The sequence below is a fragment of the Dendropsophus ebraccatus genome, chromosome 8, assembly GCF_027789765.1.
Source record: "Dendropsophus ebraccatus isolate aDenEbr1 chromosome 8, aDenEbr1.pat, whole genome shotgun sequence".
In the NCBI taxonomy this organism is placed as follows: domain Eukaryota; kingdom Metazoa; phylum Chordata; class Amphibia; order Anura; family Hylidae; genus Dendropsophus; species Dendropsophus ebraccatus.
Genome location: NC_091461.1, coordinates 106,191,777 through 106,203,919, shown reverse-complemented (window position 1 = coordinate 106,203,919; position 12,143 = coordinate 106,191,777). Strand labels below are relative to the sequence as shown.

The following is a 12,143-nucleotide window of genomic DNA, read 5'->3' as shown; positions in this document are numbered from 1 at the left end:
TAAAATGGAAGATGCCCCCATCCCAAATAATATATCTTTCTTTCTTCCTTTTGTAGCTCACAAGATACTGGAAAATTGATTTTTGTAGACACTCCAAGTCTTTTAGAAAAGGATCCATCAGTTTCCAGCCTCAGCTCCTTCACCCAGGTATGTTTTTGTGTGTGTATATATATATATATATATCTGATAATGCTATATATATATATATATATATATATATAGCATTATCAGCATTCAGATATTGTAGGCCTATACTGTATTTTTACATTGTACCCTATTCCTCCACATTCAAATGCCAAACAGTCTTAAAGGAGTGATCTCATCTATAGATCCCCCTTTCATATTACCCAATTCACGCCCACCTTAAAAAACCCTGGTATCTGCAGCGCCCTCTGTAGGGGACACATATTTATGTACTGAGAAGCTGGGGGATCTTGTTACTCTGTATTTCTGACTGTGATATCAATATCTTGCCTCTACCAGCATGCTGTGAACCATATGAAGGTGGCGTACATGCCTCCTATACAGGATATTGGCCCTGATCCCCTCCAAGTCCATTTTGAGTTTTCTGTCAGTGATCAGCATGGCGGACGACTGACGGGACTTATATTTAACATAACCGTCCTTCCAGTGGATGATCAGGCACCAAAGGTGGGCACCATTAGACTTCATACTATGCTATATTTATTATGGTTATAGTCTTGAAAAGTTAAAGGGGTACTCTCTTTCAAATTAACTCGTGCCAGAAAGTGCCAGAGATTTGTAATTTACTTCTATTAAAAAAATTAAAAAAAATCTCCAGTATTCCAGTACTTATCAGCTGTTGTATGTCCTGTAGGAAGTGGTGTATTCTTTCCATCCTGGAGAGCAGGAGAGGTTTTCTATAGGGATTTGCTACTGCTCTGGACAGTTCCTGACATGGACAGAGGTGGCAGCAGAGAGCACTGTGTCAGACTGGAAAGAATACACCACTTCCTGTAGGACATACAGCAGCTGATAAGTACTGATAAGACTGGAGATTTATTTAAATAGAAGTAAATTACAAATCTCTGTCACTTTCTGACACCAGTTAATTTGAATAAAAAATAAAATGCTGGAGTACCTATTTAAATTGTTGAAATATTGTGGTTACTTCGTAAAGGCACCCTGTCACATTGAACCTGTCTGTATCATGGTGCAAAACAGACTTGATACATAGTGGTGAGGTGAAACATTCAGTATAACTTGACTTTTAATAATTTCCACCTCCACTAATTTCAAATTTAGGAGTCCAGTGGGTGGTACTACTCAGTGATTGACAAATCATCTATCCTTATGGTGCCTCTACACAGAGGCCAAAGCCAGGAATGGATTTGAAAAGAGGAGAAATCTCAGTCTTTCCTTTATGACCTGTTCTTTGTTTATAGTCTGTTTCTGGCTTTGGCTTCAAAAATCTGTCAGATAAATCTCTGTGTAAATACACCCTTATACATGCCCATACAGAGAAGGCTGTCACTCATTGAGTGGCTCCACCCCCTGGACTCCTAAAAAATCACACAATACATAATGCTCAGCTTGCTTCTAGTGAATCTTGTATACGTCTAACAGCAGAGTGTTTGTTACAGTTGTATCTAGTCTATAGACAGTCCTTTGTGAGCTAAACATATCAGCCCTACATCTCTGTCCTGTCCTGATAGTTATAGTATCAGTACCTGTGATCACCATGACCAGTGACCATGTATAGTGACCATATGTTTCATCAGATTTCCACCCACCCTGTAAGGACGGAGGAGGGGGCGAGTTGTTTCATCACCGGGGAGAGTCTTGTCTTTTCTGATGAGGACACAAAAATTGAAAATCTGAGAATCGTCCTGAAATCTGGACCCCGGCATGGAAATGTGGAGCTTCATGGAGTCCAAATAACTGAGGGGGGCACAATCACCCCGGAGGAGCTGCGGACCTTCAAAGTCCGGTACATGAGCTGTGAAATACAGTGTAGTTATATAAAGAGGGGGTGTTAGTTGAGGGGAAAATTGGGGGTGATCATAAGTCACTGCACCCTAATTATCAGCGTGTCAGTATCTGGCACCCCAAGTGTCATTATCCTGTACCCCAAGTGTCATTATCCTGTACCCCAAGTGTCAGCATGTCACTATCCTGTACCACAAGTGTCAGCTTGTCATTATCCCATACCCCAAGTGTCGTTATCCTGCACCCCAAGTGTCATTATTCTCTACCCGAAGTTTTATTATCCTGTACCCCAAGTGTCAGCGTGTCATTATACTGTACCCCAGTGTCACTATCCTGTACCCCAAGTGTCATTATCCTGTGCCCCAAGTGTCAGGGTGTCATTATCCTGTACCCCAAGTATGATTATCCTGTACCCCAAGTGTCATTATCTTGTACCCCAAGTGTCATTGTGTCATTATCCAGTACCCCAAGTGTCATTATCCTGCACCCCAAGTGTTATTATCCTGTACCCCAATTGTCAGTGTGTCATTATCCTGCACCCCAAGTGTCATTATCCTGTATCCCAAGTGTCATTGTCCTGCACACCAAGTGTCATTATCCTGTACCCCAAGAGTCATTGTCCTGCACCCCAAGTGTCATTGTCCTGCACCCCAAGTGTCAGTGTGTCATTATCCTGTACCCCAATCCTCCTGAGATGAAAGGGTTTCTATTCTCTTCTATGATGCAGTGTGGGGTACAGGAGTGTCCATTCACATAGGATTTTTCCACCACATATTAATAATGTGGGTTTGGTGCGCACATCTGCGCGGATTCCCCCCTATGTAACGCCGCTGTCACAATCCTCACTGCGAGTTGGTGCAGAATATTCGTCAGTAAATCTTTCCTCTATTTATAGCTGACTTTTATATCATTGTCTGATCCTGCGGGCGGCACAGACTGCTCCCATGCCTCATATGAATATGATCTGAATTAATGCGGCTGTTTAATACATTCTGGGATTGGGCTCATTTAATTGTGTATTTTTGGGGGAGATTAATCAAACATGGTGTAAAGTGAAACTGGCTCAGTTGCCCCTAGCAACCAATCAGATTCCACCTTTCATTTTCCAAAGAGTCTGTGAGGAATGAAAGGTGGAATCTGATTGGTTGCTAGTGGCAACTGGGCCAGTTTCACTTTACACCATGTTTGATAAATCTCCTACTTTATGTCCCTTTCTTGCTTGTTATTGTTTTCTTGTATAATTTTTGATCAAAATCACATAATTTGAAAAACAGTGTAAAGGGGACATCGTATATCACATACAGTATATAACCTTATACATAGCTCACAACTGTCCCGGATTCCGTGGGACAGTCCCGTTTTCGGAGTGCTGTCCCGCGGTCCCGAAACGGCACCCAGTGTCCCGCATTGTATGTGGCCCCAATGAAAAAAACAATAAACCAGTAACTCACCTGTCCGCCGGCCCCAGCAGCTCCTCTCCCGACAGAGCACGCACTCCCGTCATCCTCCGGAGCGGGCAGCGGGGGTATACAGACACTGACTGTGCCGGAAGTGACCTGCAGCCTCTATCATGAATTACTTCCGGCACAGTCAGTGTCTGTATACCCCACTGCCCGCCCCGGAGGATGACTGGAGTGCGCGCTCTGCCGGGAGAGGAGCTGCTGGGACCGGCGGACAGGTGAGTTACTGGTTTATTGTTTTTCTGGTCGGGCCACACTAATGGGGGGATTGGCTACTATGTGGGGCGCTATATGGGGGATTGGCTACTATATGGGGGGATTGGCTACTATGTGGGGCACTATATGGGGGATTGGCTACTATATGGGGGGATTGGCTACTATGTGAGCACTATATGGGGGATTGGATACTATGTGGGGCGCTATATGGGGGATTGGCTACTATGTGGGCACTATATGGGGGATTGGATAATATGTGGGGCACTATATGGGGGCATTGGCTACTAGGTGGGGCACTATATGGGGATTGGTTACTATGTGGGGCACTATATGGGGATTTGCTACTATGTGGGGCACTATATGGGGGGATTGGCTACTATGAGGGGCACTATATGGGGGGATTGGCTACTATGTGGGGCACTATATGGGGGGATTGGCTACTATGTGGGGCACTATATGGGGGATTGGCTACTATGTGGGGCACTATATGGGGGATTGGCTACTATGTGGGGCACTATATGGGGGGATTGGCTACTATGTGGGGCACTATATGGGGGATTGGCTACTATGTGGGGCACTATATGGAGGGATTGGCTACTATGTGGGGCACTATATGGGGATTGGCTACTATGTGGGGCACTATATGGGGGGATTGGCTACTTTGTGGGGCACTATATGGGGGGATTGGCTACTATGTGGGGCACTATATGGGGAGATTGGCTACTATGTGGGGCAATATATGGGGATTGGCTACTATGTGGGGCACTATATGGGGATTGGCTACTATGTGGGGCTTTATATGGGGGGGATTGGCTACTATGTGGGGCACTATATGGGGATTGGCTACTATGTGGGGCACTATATGGGAGGATTGGCTACTATATGGGGCACTATATGGGGATTGGCTACTATGTGGGGCACTATATGGGGGCATTGGCTACTATGTGGGGCACTATATGGGGCATTGGATACTATGTGGGGTTCTATATGGGGGCATTGGCTACTATGTGGGGCACTATATGGGGGCATTGAATACTATGTGGGGCACTATGTGGGGGATTAGATACTATGTGTGGCACTATTGGGGGGATTGGATACTATGTGGGCCACTATATTGGGGGATTGGATACAATATAGGGCATTTTTGGGGGGATTGGATACTGTATAGGGCACTATTCAGTCAGCAGCATGTGGTGACTGTAGGGTAGTGGCGATGGAGGGTTGCTATGGGGGCGTGGCTATGGAGGCACGTTATGGGGGCGTGGCTATGGAGGGTCGCTATGAGGATCGCGGCGCATATGTCCCTCTTTGCTCTTTGCAAAAGTTGGGAGGTATTATATACGGAGTACGGCTGTCAGCAGTAGAACACATGGGCATAACACGAATCTCCCGGGCCCTAAGGGGCCCTGGTTATGTGTGCTGTTTGTTTCTTGTGTGACACAGAGACCCTTAGAACACCCTAAGCAGGGCTGGACTGGTCATCAGGCATGTACGGTAAATGCCAGATGGGCTGGCCCCCTTTTTGTGCCGGTTTTGTCTTCCTCCTGGTCATGTGCTGGCTCCCTGCACTACTCTGCCAGTTACTCTTATGGAAAAAGGCAGGAATTGATTGATAGATAGATAGATAGATAGATAGATAGATAGATAGATAGGAGATAGATAGATAGATAGATAGATAGATAGATAGATAGATAGATAGGAGATAGATAGATAGATAGATAGATAGATAGGAGATAGGGCCCTTTTACACAGAAAGATTATCTGACAGATTATCTGCCAAAGATTTGAAGCCAAAGCCAGGACTGGATTTGAAAAGAGGAGAAATCTCAGGCTTTCCTTTATGACCTGGTCTCTGTTTATAGTCTGTTCCTGGTTTTGGCTTCAAATCTTTGGCAGATAATCTTTCTGTGTAAAAGGGCCCATAGATAGATAGATAGATAGATAGATAGATAGATAGATAGATAGATAGATAGGAGATAGATAAATAGATAGATGATAAATAGATAGATAGATACATAGATAGATAGATAGATAGATAGATGATAAATAGATAGATAGATAACATAGATAGGAGATAGATAGATAGATAGAAAGATAATAGATAGATAGATGGAAGATAGATAGAAAGATAATAGATAGATAGATGGAAGATAGATAGATAGATAGATAGATAGATAGATAGATAGATAGATATGTAGAGAAATACTCCGCAGCACTCCGATAAGTTCAAAGAAACGTGAAGTGAATTTATTGCATCCAAGTAACTCGAATCACAGCAAACAAGCAAAAACACGACGTTTCGGCGTACCTTACGCTATTGCTGGATAGATAGATAAATAGGAGATAGATAGATAGATAGATAGATAGATAAATAGGAGATAGATAGATAGATAATAGATAGATAGATAAATAGTTAGATAGATGCTAAATAGATAGATAGGAGATAGATAGATAGATAGATAGATAGATGATAGATAAATAGATAGATAGATAGATAGATAGATAATAGATAAATAGATAGATAGATAGATAGATAGATAATAGATAGATAATAGATAGATAGATAGATAGGAGAGAGATAGATAGATAGATAGATAGATAGATAGATAGATAATAGATAAATAGATAGATAGATAGATAGATAGATAGATAGATAATAGATAGATAATAGATAGATAGATGATAGATAAATAGATAGGATACATATTAGATCTGAAACCTTACCATGAATAAGACGTCATAATCATTTTTTATTGTCAAGTATGGGGAGGGGGTATAAAGTGTAATATATCCGCTCAAAGTATGTTTATATAGAGTGTATACTGCCCCCTGTAGGATAGGTCTGTCTCTTCAGATGGTCTCCAGAGTTGGTGGACTCTTTCCTAGTGAATCCCCTAATGCCCAGAGCCCTGGGTTTCCCACCATCAAGCATTATGACTTTATCAGTCACTATCCAATAAGACAAGTAATAAAGCGCTGCACAGATGCGGAGGAATAAACCACACACTGCATCATATAAGATAATAAAAATCCTTCCATCTCCGGAGACGCACAACATATTGTTTGCACTGATTGAGCAGAAGGGTCTCCTCATCCCATTATCAGGGACCACCACAAAAGCACAGCAGTGTGTCTGCACTGGAAGAATGGCTATTCCCATAGGTTCATTCATGGTATGCCACCGAGGGGCCAACACGTTAAATCTCTATTGAGAGCAAGAAGGGAAAATAAGGAAAAACATCCTACCCTGAAGATGTGCCGGGGGGACAAGCTGGTCCCTGTCGCTGAGTGATAGAGGGCGACTTTGAATTGTATTCAGTGGCACTGAAAGCCAGCAGGAGGTAGAGAGGACCATGGCCTCTCGTTATCTGCAGTGATATAGTAAGCAGAGTCCTCTACCCTGTCAGGAAAACTAATTTAAGAAAAGTCAGGAAATAATTTGACATGAAACATTTTAAAAAGGTATTTAAAGGAGAAGTCCAGAGAAAATTTTTATTAAAGTATTGTATTTCCCCCCAAAAGTTATACAAATCACCAATATAGACTTATTATGGGAAATGCCTGTAAAGTGCTTTTTTTCCCTGCACTTACCATTGCATCAAGGCTTCACTTCCTGGATAACATGGTGATGTCACTTCCTGGAAAGCATGGTGATGTCACTTCCTGGATAAAATGGGGATGTCACGACCTGACTCCCAGAGCTGTGCGGGCTGTGGCTGCTGGAGAGGATGATGGCAGAGGGACACTGAGGGACACAGGGCACTGGAGGGACACTGAGCATCCCCATGCCATCATCCTCTCCAGCAGCCACAGCCTGCACAGCTCTGGGAGTCGGGTTGTGACATCACCATGTTATCCAGGAAGTGACATCACCATGTTATCCAGGAAGTCAAGCCTTGATGCAGTAGTAAGTGCAGGGAAAAAAAGCATTTCCCGTAATAAGTGTATATTGGGGATTTGTACAACTTTTGGGGGGGCCATACAATAATTTAATAAAATTTTTCACCGGACTTCTCCTTTAAAGGGGTTATCCAGCAAAAATCTTTTTCTTTCAAATCAACTGGTGTCAGAAAGTTATATGGATTACTAATTTACTTCTGTTAAAAAATCTCCAGTCTTCCAGTACATATAAGCTGCTGTAAGTCCTGCGGGAAGCAGTGTATTCTTTCCAGTCTGACACAGTGTTCTCTGCTGTCAACTCTGTCCATGTCAGGAACTATCCAGAGCAGGAGAGGTTTTCTATGGGGATTTACTACTGCTCTGGATAGTTCCTGACATGAACAGAGGTGGCAGCAGAGAGCACTGTGTCAGAAAAGAAAGTAAATGACACTTCCTGTAGACATACAGCAGCTGATAAGTATGGGAAGACTTGAGATTTTTAAATAGAAGTAAATTACAAATCTATATAACTTTCTGAAACCAGTCGAGTTGAAAGAAAAATATTTTCGCTGGAGTACCCCTTTAAGTTGTGCAGTTTGTATCAATTTTACCATTCACCACTAGGGGCGCTTTTCAATGGAACAGGTGCTGAACACAGAGAATGCATTTCAATTGGTACAAAACTACAGCTGACATAGACATAAGCGATAATGCAATATGTGCACATATCAACAGTTTTATATATTAACTTTATAAGGGGATTGGAGCGCTGTTTAACTAATACGATGTTCCAAACCCCCTGCTTTCTATTATAGGGATACATGGTAAGAGCAGAAGGGGAAGCTCACTGCATGCTGTTTCCTCTGAATTCATCTTCAGAGAAAGATACCTGCAACTTAGTGGTGACTGCAGCTGCCAGACATTTATTATGTTGCTCTATGGCAGTGTTTTCCAACCTGCAAAACTACAACTCCCATCATGCCCTGATCGGCATGTATGAAATTTAGTAATCATAGATGTTACACGTATAAGTGATGTTTTAAATTGAATTTGCAGGTATCAACATGATGACTCTGAGTCACTGGAAGACACCATCGTCTTTACAGTTACAGACGGAATCAACTCTGCAGATGGAGAACTGAAAGTTCAGGTGGGTTACTAAGAGGGTTACAAGTTGGGGTCTGTACGCACTGCGGTACAGTTTACCGTGTATGGTTCTATATCAGAAAAGAGTCCATTGGTAATCTATGTGTTATTATAGCTTTTGTTTTTCTGTAAGGCTAAGTTCACACAACGTAAATTTTTTTATCAATCACGGCCGTTGTTGCCGACTTGCCACAATGGCCGTGATTAATTGAAAATTTATGTTGCACTGCAGTCAATGGAATCCCGGCCGGAGTGTATACACATAGGGGGAGAATTATCAAACATGGTGTGAAACTGGCTCAGTTGCCCCTAGCAACCAATCAGAATCCACTTTCCATTCCTCAAAGACTCTTTGGAAAATGAAAGGTGGAATCTGATTGGTTGCTAGGGGCGACTGAGCCAGTTTCACTTTACACCATGTTTGATAAATCTCCTACATAGTATACACTTCGGACGGGAGTCCTAGCGGCCGTACAACACTGACAGCTCACACAATGTAGAGTGCGGCTGGGATGCGGGTGTACACAGATGAGCCCGCATCTTTATTCAGCACTAATTAAGTTCATCTGGCCAGTACTGCAGTATAGGCCTGGATGATCTTCACTGACACCGGCCGTTCTGTGACCACCGGCCAGGTCACAGAACAACTGGTGTCATACAGCATGTGAACCTGGCCATAAAGCACTGTCTTTCCACTGTTTGCTGGGTAATTGAAACTCTATTGCCAATACAAAGGGCGTGTAGAATTTTGCAACAAGTTTTATTGCTCCAAAACAAGCAAAAAAGAAATGAAGCTATATTATAAATTGCCTAATTGCTGTTCAACTTCTGTTCAAAAAAATTTACTTTTCTACCGTTTTCAGCATATAACTCCAATGCAATCCTTTGTGTCTCCATGGTGACAGACTACAAACAATCCCTGTGTAGTCTGATCCAGCTTTTATGTGTTACTCTTCTCCTTCTGTCTGCCCTTCTTGATTTCCTGCAGACAGTAGAAGAGGAGGAAGACAGCTCTGTGAAATCAGACTACACAGATTGTGTTTGTTGTAACTAAGGAAACACATAATTTTTTTTTATATACATTTTTAATTGAGACTTTATGCTAAGTTGTTTTATTATTTTACTTAAGATGCATTGGAATAATTTTAAAAAATGTTGTACTATTGGAGCTGTATGTTCCTGTATATCAGGTTTTTGTGATGTTTGTCATTAAGATAGTTAACCTGATCTTGTATTTGGTCCCCAGATCTCCCCAGTAAATGATGAGGCTCCAGAGCTGCGATCTGGCCTGACGCCCACCCTGTTTTGTCCAGAGGGGGGTTACGTCTACATAACTGCTGAAAATCTGTACGCAACCGATCCAGACGGCGATGATATGAGGCTCACCTACATGATCGCCCGTATACCCCTGTATGGAATGATCCAGAGGGGGGGCATCACGGTGGAAAAATTCACTCAGCTCGATGTCATTCGAGGGTTAATCTCCTATAGACATACAGGTAACGTCTGAGGATCAGACTGTCTTCTCATCATGGGGCTGATGGGGGGAGGGGAGAGTGAAGACAAGGGACAGGGGCATTCACACATGTTTTAGACAGGGCTGCATAATGGAGCTGAGAGTTAGGGTTGTATTACACGGGACGATTATCGTTCGAAAAATCGTTAGTTTGTTCGGATTTGAACGATAATCGTTTAGTGTAATAGCAGACAACGATTAAACAACCAACAAGAAATTGTTAGTCGTTTGATTTTTATCGTTGATCGTTAGCGTAGAATAAGACGTCGTTTGGTTGATCGCAATAGCGACGGCAAAACGACCGCAAGAACGATCATCGCTCCGTGTAATTGGGCGAACGATTTCAGGTCGTTCGCAATAGCAGTCGTTTGAAAACGTTTATCGTCAATTGTTGATCGTTGAAAAATCGCTTAGTGAAATAGTACCCTAACAGAGAAGAAGGAGCAGGGTCTACAGGAGCACAGAGTGTTTCAGGAGAGGAGGGGGTTCTGCTCACTTTGGGGGGGGGGGGGGAATCACAGATTGAGATTTGGAGGCAATATTGTGAAATGGCAAGAGACAAGTGAAAGAGTAATGAAAAGTATATCGCCTAGGCAGGCACATAAAGGATTGACAGGCCAGAGTTTCATAGTAAAATGGACTGGATCCCTGTTTCCTGCAGCACAGAGTATTACAGGTGATTAATGATTAAATATAAGAAGAGAAGCAGAAATCCCCAAGAAGCACAGAGTATTTCAGGAGAAAATTGTGCTGAGTGTAGGAGATGGCAGACTACAGTGTCATAACAGAAAGCGCTGCAGCACAGAGTATTACAGGAGATGAGTTTGCTGACTATTGGGTGAAGGGTTGTGTCAGATACAAGTGAGAGATCAGAAATGGATAGTTACAGAGTAGAAGTAGCAGGGAGGCCCCAGTAGCGCAAAGTATTTATAAAGGATTGTGTTGATTTTGCATGGAGAGTTCCATAGTCCCAGCAGCACAGAGTATTACAGGAGAGAAGGGTGCTCTGCTGATGAAACATCTTTATATGTAGCAGCGCTCTATATATGACACACCGTATAAATGACTGTCTCTTGTATAGATGGTGATCGGCTGCCACTGGATCTCATCTTCCTGTAGCTGTCAGCCGCCGTCTTCCTTTCTGACGCACCTGTCAACATTCTAAAATGTTCTTCCAAAAATAATTACGATTTACTAAATTTTCCTTCTTTCGCCGCCCGTAACAGCCGAGCAGATGCTTCATAAATGGTCTAAAAAAAGATTTTTACTTGGATTTCAGAATAATTAGATAAGTTATGAGCCCGCATAAATTCCGAACCTGAGAGCGGCTTGTGGGAGCAGATGTACCGTCCTGGATCCACCTGCCCAACCTAAACATAGTTCATAGCTGTAATACATCTAACATGAAATAACAAATCTAATATTGTATGCATACAGCTCCTATGCAGGCCTATGGGTATTCAGGGCAACAGACTACAAATAAACTCTGTGTAGTCTGACCTTGCAGTCATATTGCCTTCTATCCATCCCCCAATTCTTAGTAACAAACTAAGAGAAGGATGAATGGGATATGACTGCAGGATCAGACTACACAGGGCTTCAATGTTGTCTGTTACCATGGAGACTAATGAGTCTGCATAGGAGCTGTATAAATAAAAACAAAAAAACTAAATTCTTATCCAAATCAATTAGCAGTCACTACCTACAGATTATGCTGACCTGCAGTTTACTTTCCTTGGTTTTGGATGCTTCAGGGCCAGTGTCGGACTGACCCACCACAGGACGGGAGAATGCTCCTGGCGACACAATAGTCTATGAGAAAACTCTTGCTTATATTCAAAGCCAACACACCAGTAAATAGCTAGTCTGCATCTGAATTTAAAAACTTTTTTTTTTTTATAAATATGTTTTTTCATTCACTGACAGCAAACACGTATATACACAAACACAATTATTTTATATAATGATTAAACTTT

General features: G+C 42.5%; 1 protein-coding gene across 1 annotated transcript in view; it reads left to right on the top strand.

Annotated features, from left to right (window-relative positions):
• LOC138799759 (FRAS1-related extracellular matrix protein 1-like) overlaps positions 1–12,143 on the top strand; it is a 141,380-nt gene that overhangs the window by 23,485 nt on the left and 105,752 nt on the right. Inside the window, exons 12-16 of the mRNA XM_069981330.1 lie at positions 57–147; positions 484–651; positions 1,743–1,951; positions 8,562–8,655; positions 9,898–10,150. Of these exons, the coding sequence (XP_069837431.1) occupies positions 57–147; positions 484–651; positions 1,743–1,951; positions 8,562–8,655; positions 9,898–10,150 (815 nt within the window). The remainder of the gene's footprint in view (positions 1–56; positions 148–483; positions 652–1,742; positions 1,952–8,561; positions 8,656–9,897; positions 10,151–12,143) is intronic.